General features: G+C 39.7%; 1 protein-coding gene across 1 annotated transcript in view; it reads left to right on the top strand.

The window, feature by feature from the left end:
• Positions 1–348: 348 nt before the first annotated feature.
• Positions 349–15,164, top strand: part of BARX2 (BARX homeobox 2) — an 89,460-nt gene continuing 74,644 nt past the window's right edge. The window contains exon 1 of the mRNA XM_044666169.1: positions 349–535. Within this exon, the coding sequence (XP_044522104.1) occupies positions 349–535 (187 nt within the window). The remainder of the gene's footprint in view (positions 536–15,164) is intronic.

The following is a 15,164-nucleotide window of genomic DNA, read 5'->3' as shown; positions in this document are numbered from 1 at the left end:
CTGCTCTGCGCAGCGACACAATGCAGCGGGGCCAAGCAGTGCAGGAAGCGCGCTGTGATTGACAGCTGCGCTGTCCCAAAAAGGCTCCCGAGAAGATGCTTATCGGCCGGTGTGTATAGGGGAGAGGGATAACGCGCGGGCGCTGCACTGTTCCCCGCGGCGCGCGCGGAGCCCGAGCGCAGCGGTGCACTGTCTGTCCCCTTCGGGCCTCCCGAAGGAGGGGGGATTTGGCCCCACAGCCCCCGCCCCTCGCTCCCGGAAGACGCTCCCTCCGCACTCTCGGTACCGCTTGGAGCTTTGGGGAGCGGTGCTTCGGCCGGCTGGCCGCTCGCTCGACCGGGGCTCACCATGCATTGCCACGCCGAGCTGAGGCTGAGCTCGCCCGGCCAGCTCAAAGCAGCCAGGAGGCGCTACAAGACTTTCATGATCGACGAGATCCTCTCCAAGGAGACCTGCGATTACTTTGAGAAACTTTCCCTCTATTCTGTGTGCCCTTCACTCATCGTCCGACCCAAACCTCTGCATTCCTGTACTGGTAAGACCCCCTAGGATCTTTCCTATTGTCAATCATATGCTCTCCCTAGCAGAGTTGGCCAGAGAGGGGTCGGAGGAGAGTCTCGTCTCTTCCCCTGCAAGGGGTCAAACTCTCCTGTCTTGGTAAATTTGAGTGTAGGACTTGAACGGACCAGGAAATGAGCCCAGTAATAGAACCGGTTGGAAATAATTCCAATATATTACTTCCCAGAGAATAGAATAGGTCCCTTTCGCGACACCGGACATTAAGCAGAAGGGAACTGTGACTTCCTCACCCTCCGTGGGGATTCAGACTGAAGACTGAAGACGACTTCTCAAAGTAAATTCAGCTCCTGACATCAAATCTTAGTCCCTGTGCCTCGTCACTAATTACAATTTGAGTTTATTCTCATTTTCATATAATTTACCCAGCGCTTTGCTATTAACCTTAGGACCCTGTCAAATTGATCCCTGTGCTTGTGTGATCCACCAAATTCTGAGTCCCCCGAACCAGTTTTAGAATGATTTTGTTGTGGGGAATTACCTAAATTAGCTAGCTGACTGTGGAAAAGTCTCCGACTGTGTTTGGATTTGTTTTTCCTATGATAGGTCATTTTTAAAAAGTTCATATGTGATTTCCTATCTCCCCAAGAATTGAGAATGTGAGGTGGACTTTATCCGTATATGTATATGTATATGTATATGTATATATATATATATATATATATATATATATAGACACATGCAAATTTATGTAGCTTAATTTCAAAGAGATTTAAAGAAACGAGCACTAATTGATTTTCTAATAAAAAATATTGCCTTGGCACAAAATGTCTTGGTGTGCTTACAATCCATGCTATCACTAAATACAGGCATCAAGTAGAAAATGGAATAGACCATACCTTGTTGATAATGCCGTTTTTTGTCGATTATAAGCAAGAGATAAAAATCCCAACAATCCTCCAAACGAAAGAAGGCATTTAGATGTTTCTTTGAGTCAATCAAAATGTGTTACATTGTGAATTACATTGTTTACACAGGCAAAGTGAAGAGTGGAGCAATTATTCAATGCATTTGACGTGCAACTCTGATTTATCAGGCCAAACTAACTCCTAGTGTCCCTTGCTTACTTGTTTATATTTATGTCAGATCAATTGCTAGGTCAATGCCATGACCAATGAAATCTCTAACAAAAAAGATTGAACCCTGCCAGAAAACAGTATATAACATGAGTTCAGATATAACATGACTACTACAGAATCATATCAGCATACAACAAATCCATAAAATGGATGTTGGGCCCAACATTGATTTTATGGATTTGTGGTATGCAGACATTCCATCACTGGAATTATAAGTAGCTGGTAGTATATTAAAATAAGAAAACAAATTATATGTAACTCCAGTTATCCACCAAAATGTATCAACCGCATACCATTCACTATAGATTGACATTGGATAAGCTACATTATTAGGTTTGAGAGATTAACTCAGATGTCTTAGTTTCTTCCTAATTGGAAATATTGGAAAGTTATTAAGGAAGGAGATAAATAAGTGTCTGGGAAAAAATCCCAGAAGAGGCTCTTACTTAAGTTAAGCTCTTTGATCAGATGAGTTTTATGTTAGGTACAGTTCTGAATATAATTAGGCATTTATTTTACCAATACAAACCCATTTGGAAGAAAATAGAGGGGAGAAAGTTTCAATAACTACTTTAAGGTGCATCAAGATAAGCATGTTGTAGTATATAGTAGGTATGTAGAAGGGGACCTTCCTGGGAGAGTTGATAACCTTTCAATGAGCCCCGATGCTCAACTGGACTAAGAAACTTTTCTGGGGATTTTGCCTGTTTTGGCTTGCTCCTCAATTTCTTTTTCTTTTTTCCTTTTTTGGCCTATGAAGGACAAATTGGCAAGATTATAGAATAGCCCACATGGGCTGGGTGCCCCCTGCCCCCCAACTATGGTGATAAACAGCATCAGAAAACTGTGATCATCAGTTTTTTAGGGCTAGGAAATTCCATCTCTTATTGAAACTTGACTGGGATATTCCTTAGGGGAAATAAAATGACTACTGTGTCATTTTGTGAGCGTTTGCAGCGCGTTTTAAGTATATCTGACTCACATTTTGCTCTATCCTATGTTTTCATTAGTATAGTAACTTTACTTAGGAGAGGGGATTAAAGTTGCCCACAGTCACTGTCTTATTCCATCATTTCAGTCCTCTGGGGCATTAAGTTGTTCTTGGTTAAGGGTTGTGACTTCTCTTAAAAGAGATTTGTTTGATGGAAACTGGGGTCTGCCAAGGGAATTAAATTTATAACAACTGACTACAGTGGTCCACACTTTCAGATCCTAAGCCCTCAGTGGGTTTACAATTACAGTTAAAGCCTTCCCTGCATTAGATCATGGGAATCCAACTAATGACTGCTCAATAGTTTTGTAAATACCACATTTTCAAAGCATTTTTGTTGCCGTTAGCAGTTAGGATGTGCATCACAAATCTTAGGCGGAATGAGTGTAATCCCCTTTGATTGAAAGAGACCACGATAAAGAACTGACAGCCGCACCAAAAATATGATTTTGTTTTCCTGGAATATTTTGTAGATAAAGATATTTCACACTCTTGGTGGAACCAATGCACTAAGGAGCTCAGACGGACAACCTTATTGCTTGTTCAAATAAAAAATGAAGAACTATAGCAGCCACATTTTCATAGGCTGGTAGCTGAAATAATGAAACTTAAGATAAAACATGTTTCTTTCTGGAGGCAATTTTTAAAACTTACTGCAGGAGATGTGGTAAATGTATCAGGCAGAATGGAGCTGGAAGGAGCTATTTTAATTAGGAAGCTCCCTTTAGTCAATCAAGCCAGTCTAGTAATTTAGACTCCATGAGCCCCATCATCAAACTGTGGTGCCACATATCCACAGACAGAAGGGATGCTATTCACGTAAACTGAGAACTGAAAATATGTTCATCAACCAGTTAATCAATGAACTGAATTTCTTAGGTTCTCTAAAATTGTCCTTAAAAAGTTCCTTTTAGTTGCAGATGTGATCTCCTGAATTCTTGAAATTCAGAAATGTTCATTCTTTTAACTTCGCTAGAAAACTACTCCCAGGTTTGAAATAGGAAAGCTTTAAATTAAGTTAAACTCAAGAAAAGCAGAACACTGACATTTTCGGATGGATTCTTTCCCCCTCCAAACCTGGGTTACCCCAGAAGGAACGGATCAAACAGACACTTTTTTTAACCAGTGAATTTTCTTTTGCTATATTCATTATTATGGTGCCTGGTAGAATTGGATGTCTATTTGAATTGTGATAGAACATTTGAGTTGGTGTTATCTCATTGATTTCAATTTTGAATGCAGCATTCAGCACCTCTCATGAAGGTTACAAGATTGAAAAGTGGCAGGAAACCACAAAGCAAATTGGAATTTATGATGTCAAATGCTGCTTAAATGTAGGGAATTTGTTGACTTTTTAGGTTGCTGATAGTAGAGCAGTTAAGGGAATTTGTACCATTTAGGACTGTCCTTCATTCTAAACCTGTTCTCTTTCCTAAACTTTCAAATAGGATATTGCCCCTCTTCCATTAAGCATTTACTCTCTTTCAAGACCTTCTCTGAAGTATCCTTCCTCCTCCAATTGATCTCATTTTCCTCTAATTTCATATAAGTGTAATAAAATTATTATCTTATTATAAATGTATACTTATCTACCACTTTAAGACTTGTAAAACTCTTCCTGTGTATTCCATTTGTTTTTTTTTGATCATGAGATATCATCAGCACACTGTTCCTGGACTTTTCCCTTGAATTTATCACATTCAATTTTATATCAAAATTACTTTTATGTCCCAACCTTGCTGTCAGACACCCCAATATTTAATAGTAAGCTCCTTAAGATCAGTTTTTTGTTATATCTATCTTTGCTTCCTCAATAACTAGTATGATTATGATGCCTTGACACTCGGTGGGTGATTAATATATTCTTTTAATTGAATGTAATCCAATTTCATTGCATTATAATTGTAATCTATTGAATATTATAATTTATTGAATTACCTCTCCAGTTGGAATTGTCACTTATGTAGTATTTTAATTACATTATCTCATGTTAGTCTTGCAACAATCCCGTGAGATAGGTACTGTCAGTATTCTTAGATCCATTTTACAGCTGAGAAACTGACCCCTAGAGATGTTGGGGATGGTTAGGTGGTGTAGTGGATAGAACACCAGGCCTAGAGTCAGAAAAACTCATTTTCCAGAATTCAAATCTGACCTCAGACACTAGCTGTGTGACTCTGGGAAAGTCATTTAACCCTGTTTGCCTTAATTTCCTAATCTACAAAATAAGCTGGAGAAGGATTCAGCAAACTACTCTAGTATCTTGCTAAGAAAACACCAAATGGGGTCGCAAAAAATTGGACACACCTGGAAAAAAAAGGATTGAAAAATAAGTGTATAGTGCAAATTACTTATTTATTCATGTAAGTTGACCTCCTCCCAAGTGACAGTAAGGAAGTCTTCTTCTGCTGGCCCCTAAAGCTTTAGTTAGGATCTTGGCTAGATCTGGTTGGCAGCACTATTGGCATCCCTGGCCCTCATTCCCCACCCTGATCCCTAACCTCCTTGTTCCTGGTTTGGGTCTGGGTGATCCTCTTAATGGTAGATAAGTATTATTTGTTTTACTTCCCCATGTGTCCAAAGATTCATCACTTGGGAGAGGGTGATGATATAGCCTTTTCACCCCATTTCCTTTTGTTGTTAGCAGAGAAAACCTTTAGAGAAACTCAAAAGGACCTCGTGCTTGTTTCAGAGATTTAACATAGCATTCAGAGAAGTCAGAGAAGTTCTGAGGTCAGTGACTCCAAGGCTACATTTCTCTTCTATTATGGGCCAGGGAAGCCTTCACTGCAAGTTCTAGGCCTGGACAATGGAAAGGAAAAGGAACACGAACCCTGACTGGCTTCCTCAATAGGAAATGGCGTAGGGGCAATGATAGGTAGCTTGCATGGACTGAAAAATCTCAGCTGCTCTAGCCCCTTATATTGTTGGCACCCCATACCACAGAAGCCATGATGAGTGACTTGGAACTGGGCAAATTCTCTTTCCACTGATCGGCCTTTGGGTGGTAGGACAGGTGGAAGATTACAGTGTACGAGGAGGTGGTATGGTGGTAGGTTGGGGAATGTGCTCCCAGAATATCCCAAATTGGAATTTTAAATATATTTCTCCCCTAAAACATTGCTACCCCTGGCACTTAGGACTACTTACTTCCCTTAGTGTTGCAGCATTGCATCCCAGGCACTCCATGGGTTATAGAAGCTTTTGTGGGCTGGCCTAGGGAACCTAACCCCATATGTAACACTTGATCCAGGAAAATTCCTTCCTGGTTTCAAACAACCTACTTATAAATGAACTTTGGATTCTCAATCCACTTGTAAGATTGGGAATTCAGTTCTCAGTCCTTCATAAGACTATTTTTTAAGTATTCCATCTAAAATGACAAAGTTTATTACGTTCCCAACCCCTCCGCCCTCCCACTTTCAACAATTAGGTTAGTACCTAAACATCTGGGAGAGCTAAGCCAGATATGAATTTGGGGCAGAAGGGAGATTAAAGATCATTTCTTCCAACTGCCTCAGACAGAAAACTATTTCTTTTTCTTAATTTAATTTAATTTTTTTGGTTTTGGACAAATACTCCTTTTTTATTTTTTAAGGTACCAAAATAGTGCTTTTTTGGAAATTGGTCTTGATCAAGGACACATAACAAAACTAGTGGAAATGCGCATCGTCCATGGGTGGGGGTGGGGTGGGGTGGGGGGGGTGAAGGGGATAGGAGGAGCATGAATCAGGTAACCATGTTAAAAATGTATATTAATAAATGTTAAAAAAAATAGTGCTTTTTTTTTCTGGTGGGGAGGCAAGGTGGGAAGGGGAGCAAGTCTGTGATTTATCTTTATGGAGAATTCTTATTGGGGAAACACCCAATGCTGGTGCAGATCCACAACTAATTTCTAACTTAAAGTTTTAGAAAGTTGCCCGAGGCACTGAGAGATTAAGGGATGGTCACACTGCTACTGTACAACAGAGGCAGGAGTCAAACCCGAATCTTCCCGTCTGCAAGTCTGGCTTTATTACCACTGAGTCTATCATGTGGCTTCTCTCTGGGTTATTTTGAAGATCTAGTACAGTGGTTCCCAAACTTTTTTGGCCTACCACCCCCTTTCCAGAAAAAATATTACTTAGCCCCCTGGAAATTAATTTTTAAAAATTTTAATAGCGATTAGTAGGAAAGATAAATGCACCTATGGCCATCACTGCCTTCTTGGATCGCTACAGCACCCACCAGGGGGCGGTGGCGCCCACTTTGGGAATCACTGATAGTAAAATCGTTTATGTACAAAACTTCACAAACCTCAAAACATGATACAAATATGAACTGTTATGGTGGTGGTGGTGATGGTGGTCTAGTGAATAATCTCTTATTTGTTTGCTAAGGGTCAAGGAATCAGAAGGATAGAGCCAACTTAGTTATGTTCAAAGCCCAGTGGTAATGGTAGGTAGATGGTAGTATAATAAACTAAACTAAGTCACACCCAGGGTAGAGCCAGCCAACCAATTTAGTGGAGGATTTGAGGAAGGGTTATTTCATGTCATGGTAGTGAGAACATTTATCCTCCTGTGGATCCAACAGGAATAAGCATGAGGAAAGAGTACATTCCTTAGTTTGGTTTCTCTTGTGTATTTCTGTCTAAAAGAATATGCTCCACCTGGAATGTCAAGTGAAATGAGATGCAGGAGTGGGTATCTTCTTTGAGAGCGAAGGGACCTGTTAACGCTCTCAACATGTTAGCTCTAGATTTCCCTGAAACCACAGCTTCTTTTGGATAGCCAGGCACCAAACCCCATTCCATTGCTTGGGAACTTGAGAAATGGCCACTGGAATGTTAATGGAGAAATGTAAAACGGGGGATTGGAAAATGATCATTATCAACGAGCATTTGTATTTTGGCCAGGGACGAATAGGCTTTTATCGTAATTACTCATGATTGCTGTTCCAGTTGCCATCCAAGGGTAAAGAAACACAGGGGCGGAGAGCATATGTGTCTGGTCCAGGTCCTCCAAGGCCAAGGAACAGATCACAAAAAGTTAGGACTAGTTTTTTAAACTCTTACTTTCCGACAATATCAGTTCTAAGGCAGAGGACTAGCAACAGCTAGGCCATCATGATTTAAGTGACTTACTCAGTGTCACGCAGATATCTAGGAAGTGTCTGAGGCCAGATTTGAACCCAAGTCTGACTCCAGGCTTGGCACTCTATTCACTGTTCTATCTAGCTGCCCCTGAGTTAGGACTATTGAAGAAGAGCCTATAGCACAGGAAACCTTTCGTTTACCTAATCCGTTGAATCCCTCTGCTTGAGTGACTCTTAAAGGATTTCTTCGTAGTCTCTTTTGGCTCAGTTCAACTGAGTTTTATTGATTGTCTGTCTTTCCTCAGTTCTGATTCCCATCCTCACCTCCCAAGGTTAAGCAGGAAATATTTCAGTTTACAAGCTTGAAACTACTCTCTAAATATCTAGGAGCCTGAAAGTCACTCGGTTCAATGTTGGCATAGTTTCCCACTTTATCCTAAATCCCTTCTATGCCTCTTTAGCTTATAGGTAGATTAGCTGGGGCAGCAGTAAGAACCTCTACAAGTCTAAATTCTATTGGAATCAGTGTAAACTCTTCTGTGGTGGTCTCTAGGGTCTACAAAAGGAACTAGGAAAAGGAAGACACACTGATAATATAATGCCATATATGTACTATGTGGCATGAGCACTTCAGACTCTATCCATGGGATATGTCACCCACCAAGTAATCATGTTAACCTGGTTAGTGTGAAATGGTATGTAATGCCCCTGAATGGGGTGAATGTCCTTGACATTTGTACCTCTTCCCTGGTGATTGAATTTCAGACACAGAGTTAAAAATATTTGCTAGGTCTGACAGATCACCCTCTTTTCCCTCTTCCTATCAGGGCATAGACTTAACAAAAAGTCTGGGGTTAATTGAAGGAATTAATGAAAATAGTATCTGTCCAGAGAAATTAATTTGAAAGACATCAACAAAAAAGGACAAATTTTCTTTCAAACTCAGGAAGCCTCTGAAATTCAGTCCAAGAGCCAATGCTACTTCAGAGTGGCTCTGGAGCAGCCTGAGTGTCAGCTTCAGAAATGCCTTCAGATGCAGACATAAAAGGCATAGACACAGGAAAGGAAACTTCCTTTGGTTTTAACACAGAAACATTGCAGGCTCTTTAAGAGTGGGCTCTGTCCAGCGCCTAACACCCTTCACTCTTCTGGAAAAGGATAAAACTTCAGTTAGAAACTTCCAAGAGCAAAGGGCCCATTGCTCCCCTTGAAATTGAAGGTGGAAGTGAAGGAACACAACAGCAAAGGCCAGAGGCCCCCTTTGTCAAATTCCTCAAGTTTTAACAAGCACAAGAGACTGCTTATAATTTCTCTTGTCCCCATTTGGTTCACCAGCCATAACAAATGCTCACCATAGGTGGGCTGCCGCTCCTGCTGTGTGCATCAGTGGGTGGAACTCTGTGGGGCTGGATGAGAAGAACAGAGCTGGCAGATGATGCTCGAAAGAAATTAAACAGGTTCTAGGTCTTCACACACAACTCTACATTAGGCTGGGTTTTGGTGTAGAGTGGACTGTTGCCACTGCTGCGTTTTAGAGTGGATTCATTTCACAGTGTGGTCCCCGAGACACAGTTCCCCTGAGTTTCCTAAACTCCCTGGGCATCAGAGCTGGAGAAGGCAGTTTTATTCAACAGAGGATTAGCAGACAAAGCCAGAGAGCACACAGAGTGCCCTTAAAGTATGCTGGTGGAGTGACCAATTCCTCCTGGAAGCAAAGTCATGTGGATTGAGAGAGGACTATGGGGGCAGCCAGTTTGGAGACTTTTAAAAGAATCATTGCCAGCTTTCAACCCTGCTTGGGGTCTGATTCAATTCCAGTTCCCGGAGAAGTTTTAATGGGTCCTTTCTTCTCAGTATGGAATGCCAGGAAAGAAATCAGAATTTATATAGCAGGGGAACCTTGTTACAGTTTCTGGTAGCATTCAATGAGTTAATATTAACCCTCTGGTTCCAAACTTACTGGCTATTATATTAAAAGTACCAACCACAGCAAACCCACAGGGTTTTATTTTTACAATTGCCTAATAACATTTAGAGGTGTGTGTGTGTGTGTGTGTGTGTGTGTGTGTGTGTGTGTGTGATGAAAGTCTTGTAAAATGCTCTAAATAAAAACATAATTAATTTTTCATTATAGAGTCTAATTAATCATCATTAAGGCCTTTTTATATCATAATTTAACTTCATGAAAATGGAAACTTGGCACACATTTAAGGAAGAAAGTAACACACCTAGATAGATATCAGGAACTGGACTAATTACATTTGGGCTGGGATTGAATCTTAAATGATTGTTGTTGTAAAAGAGGCAGAGATGACAGAAGGCCCAACTCTGTAATCACTTTGGAAAGTCTCTAGCTTCTTTTGTGCTGGCTGAAATTGAATAAGGGGGAGTAATTTTGAGCATTAGAGATGTACAAGTACATTTGAAATGGGGCCTTGCCAATCAACAATTGCATCTGGTGACACTGATGTTTGACGGGTGCAAAGGGACAGCTATATATGCTTCCTGACTTCAGTGGTAGGTTCATAAAGATGAACACAGCCTTCTTACAAGGAAAGGTCAAGACGTGGCTTGAACCAAAGCCAGCCGGAGTCTCTGAACACCAGTTTTAAAATGTTTGGAACTTAAGCACAGAGGGCTTTACCATGAACCCTTCCCCAAACTGTGGCTGGTGAGACAGGGAGCTGCAGTGCTGTTGTCGTGCCCTGTTGTCCTGTAAGCATTATTTCTTGATTGTGCTCTGGGTTTATTTCGTATGTTCACAAACCAGTAGCTCATGCTCGTATATTTTTTGGGGGGAGGGTGGGAGTAGGGTAGGGTGTTCTTGTTGGCAATATATGGAGGGTTTGGGAGAAAAGTTGCTGTTTCATTTGAGCTAGTAAAGAAAAAAAAAGCTTCTCCCACTGGATCTCTAAATTGGTTGCTGCCCAGATTAGTGGAACTTTTTGTCATTATAGCATATTAAAAAGTAGCCCGGCTGCTTGGTGTAGCTCCACCCTGATTTTCTCTTCTTTATTTTCGTCATTCGTCAAGATCACTTATGACCAGTGGGGAAAATACTGGAACATTCTCGTGCCTCTGTAATGCCATGAGGTCACAGGAGTGTTTCCATCTCAGGAAATACCTATTGGAAATCTGATTGCTAATGTCAATTCACTGTCCCTACCTCATTCCCTACAATCCCTGTGACCTTTTCACTTTGTGACTGTTGTCTGATATGCCTAGGACAGAGGAAGTAACCAAAAAAAAAAAAAAAAAAAAAAAGGTGGACTACTTATAGTCTGATTTAGAAACCTAATTTAGATAGCATCTTTTAGAATTGGCTTTACAAAGCTTCACCTCACAAGGCAGAAAATTCTAATTTTATTCCTTTCTCTCTCCTCTTGGGGAAATAACCCAGACCAGTGGATGCCTAAGTATTGTCTGGAGGTCCTTCACACCCTTTCAAGAGGTCCATGAAGTCAAAATTATTTTTATGATAAAAGTAAAACCTTTAAGTTTCTAATGTGGCAGATGATGTTAGATAGAAACCACATAAACAAAAGCTCTTTAGGGAGTCCTCAATAATTTTTAGGAGTATAAGGGATCCCGAGTTCAAAAAGTATGAGAACCACAGCCCCAAAGATGGAATCTGTTTCCGGCATCATAGTCCTTGACAGGGAAGCATTGACATTTAAGAAATGTTAATAGCATCTTAAATCCCCCAACTTATCAGGCAGATAAATTGAGTCATTTTCTGAGGAAAAATAATAAAAGTCTGTTCTCCAAACAAACCTATGATTTTGATCATATTTGAGACTCTCTTTAGAGCCTCAATTTAAGGTATTTCAGAACTTCATTGGAGAACTGAGGTAAAATCTAAATACTAAGAGACTCCAGGTATCAATGAATATCTTCATTTTATGGATAAGTTAATGATTTTTCTTGGTCCTGCAGTAAACTACTTCTTGGTCCTCCAGTAAAAATCTGTCAATATATATTCTCTTGTTCACTTACAATCTGAGGAATATACACACTTACAGATATAGTACATAGGAATACGTTTCCTCATTGGCCTCAGTAAAATCTTGCCTCTCTTACTCTGCCAATTCAGTAAATGATCTTTGCTCATCTCTGTGTTGGTTATCTCCTAACTGATGAGTTATCGTGTGTGAGTTAATGTCATCTTTGAATTGAAAACCTGGATTATTTTGTAGCCAGCGCTCTTTCCACCAAAATACGTAGTAATCCTGCCACTTGAGGACTTCATCTCTTTCTGATCATGTAAAAATTCAGTGAAGGTAACACTAATGCACTCTTTGATTGCTTCATGTTTTAGCAAGTATTTGACAAATATTGTCATATCCTAACCTTGTCTTTGGCCCCCTTACCTTCTGTCTTAGAGTCAATACTGTGTATTGGTTTCAAGGCAGAAGAGTGGTAAGGGCTAGGCAATGGAGGTTAAGTGACTTGCCCAGGGTAACACAGCTAGGAAGTGTCTGAGGCCAGATTTGAACTTAGGACCTCCCATCTCTGGGCCAGGTTCTCAATCCACTGAGCTGCCTAGCTTCCCCCACTAGGTATTAATTTTAAAAAGTTTGTTTTTGTTGAAGAGATGATTGTGATTAAGAATTGAATTGGGGGGCAGCTGGGTGGCTCAGTGCATTGAGAGCCAGGTCTAGAGATGGGAGGTCCTACGTTAAAATCTGGCCTCAGACACTACCTAGCTTTGTGACCCTGGGCAAGTCATTTAACCTCCATTGCCTAGCTCTTACCACTCTTCTGCCTTGAAACCAATACATAGTATTGACTCTAAGAAGGAAGGTAAGGGTTTAAAAAAAAAAAGAATTGAATCAGCTAAAAATTTAATTAGTGATTACATTGATATATAAAACTACAAAGTTATGTGTTTCTCTTCTGGCTAATGTTGATTTCATAATTAACTTAACAACAAGTATGAAGATCAGCAGTTAGTGAGAGAAAAGACGAATTGGTTCTTTGAGTCAGTGACCAAGTCCATTCCTTTGGTGGAATCCCGATCTGTAGGATTTGTGTTCTGGTTTTACCAGAATGAATTGAAATCCATCCATACTGTCCTGTCCTGTGTGATTCTTTTCCTTGTCTTTTCATAAATCTTCCATGGAGGATCTGCCCAGTATGGTAAAGGTTTCCTTCCCAGTCTTTTAATATTTTGTGATAAAAGTACAAACCCTGACTATACATGTTATTCCTTGCATTTACTTTTTGAACAGTGCATAGAGCAGGGTAGTTGTTGGTTGTAATGAATAACCTTTTCTAGTGCTTAGGGAACTGAGGGTAACCATTACTTTAGAGTGGTTTCACTTGATGATGTGTCCCAAGTAATTTTTTTTTCTTTTTCAAAGAAAATAAATTCATAAATGTTATAGCTGGAAGGGGTCTTACAAATCAAATTGGCAGTATAAGTGGTTTTAAAAAAATCTTATCTTCTGTCTTAGAATCAATCAATATAAGTGTTGGTTCTAAGGCAGAAAAGCTTTAAGGGTTAGGCAATTGGGGTTAAGTGATTTGTCCAGGGATATATAGCTAGGAAGTATCTGAGGTTAGATTTGAACACAGGACTTCTTGACTCTAGTCCTGACTGTCCACTCAGCTACTTAACTGCCCTGGAAATATAGGTTTAAATAATTTTGATAAAAGTTAAATATTGGTTTTGTAGAGGACTGCATTTTCCAGTGGAAGGTTTTGTACAAAGTAAAATGAATGAAATGTCCACTGCAGCTAGGGCAGCTGAAATGTTCACAAAATCCTTTCCTTTTGAGAAGAAAAAAATATTGAGCCATCACCCTGATATAGTATTCTGATTTATTTGTTCTCTTTTCTTTAAGTGAAAAGAATCAATACATTTGTTATCTTATTCCTTCGACATCATGGGAGTTAGGAGCCTGTTTCCTCCCTCCCACCAGTTATCTGGAAAATGCAGTAACATTTTTGGCCCTCCCTTTGTACCAGAGAAGTCTAAGTTTTTTCTTTCACTCTTATGAAGTATTTTCAGTAAAAGAAATTGTATATTATAATATAAAATATGTTGATATTGCATAATACTATATATTTTATGCATTTCTAAGTTTTAAGACTTTTTTCTGTGTCATCTGCTGGCCTTTGCGTGTCATCCGTGGCTTCTGCAAAACATTCTCCCCAAATTCCCATTTAATTTCTTATGCCGACCAGAGATATAGTGAAACCTCAATGGGGAAAGTCTCAATATGGAAGGGATATCTGTACTTGTTATATTTCCCCCACCCCCAACTAGAATGTAAGGTCATTGGCATTTAAGATCATTCCATTCTTTGCATTTGTATCCCCAGCAGCTAGTATAGTGTTTGGCAGATAGTAGGTGCTTAATAAGTGTTGGTTGATTACAGAACTATCTTCAGAAGTAGATAGAACCTTAGGCTTGAAGTCAGGAGAACTGGATTTGCCTCCCATCTCTGATACTTTACAATAGTGTAACTACAGGCAAATCACTTTTGTAGAGCCTCATTTCTCTTATCTCTTAAATGTGTCTAACAGTTGTATAACCTACCTCATGTTACTGTTATGAAAAGTGTTTTGCCAACTTTAAAGAACTATGGTAGGACCTCATTTTATGCAGATTCAATATACTTGAGTTCAGGTATAGGCAAAATCAACACACAAATTCAGGTTTGCAGGACTGGCAATCAGAAAAAATACGTAGTATAAAAAATCGTTATTAATGTGCGAAATCTATACTATTTTCCCAAGCAGGGGGAAGTCTAGCAGCAGGTGGCCCAATCATGCTCATTTTTGTTCTGAGAAGCCTTAGTGGGGATCATTACATGGTTTTGCACCAAACATTTGGTCGTGAAACAGTCTTTGACCAGGGTTCTTGCCTTATATCAAGTCATGTTCTCATCAGAGCAATGCTTCTCTTTGTTTCACTAGCTCTATTTAATTATTAATAATTGCCCCAGAGTAGCTCTGGTACGACTACTAGTATAACTCTGATAAGCCTAACCAAAAAAGTTGTAAAGCGCCTAGGGATGTTTGTATAAGAAATACTTATCAAGTAATGGTATAATGCATGGTTTTTAAGCTTACTTGAAAGGTGTTGGAACATATTGGTTGCATAAAGCAAGGTTCTACTGTATACTAATGTGAATTATTTTATTTCTTAGTGTTACTAAAACTAATAGTGACCATAAAGATTATCTTGCCCCAACTCCCTTGTTTCACAGGTTTAGAAAGAAATTGAGATTCAGATAAGTTAAATGACTCGGCCTAGGTAACCAGGTAAAAAAGAGCAGAGATCTATTATATGAAAATCAGTGCCTTTCCATTGGTTGTCCCTTGAACCACCTCCTTCTTCTTCTTCTTCTTCTTCTTCTTCTTCTTCTTCTTCTTCTTCTTCTTCTTCTTCTTCTTCTTCTTCTTCTTCTTCTTCTTCTTCTGTCTCTTATACA

The sequence above is a fragment of the Gracilinanus agilis genome, chromosome 3, assembly GCF_016433145.1.
Source record: "Gracilinanus agilis isolate LMUSP501 chromosome 3, AgileGrace, whole genome shotgun sequence".
Taxonomy (NCBI): domain Eukaryota; kingdom Metazoa; phylum Chordata; class Mammalia; order Didelphimorphia; family Didelphidae; genus Gracilinanus; species Gracilinanus agilis.
The sequence above is the reverse complement of the archived record's forward strand: the minus strand, read 5'-3'. Positions and strand labels throughout refer to the sequence as shown.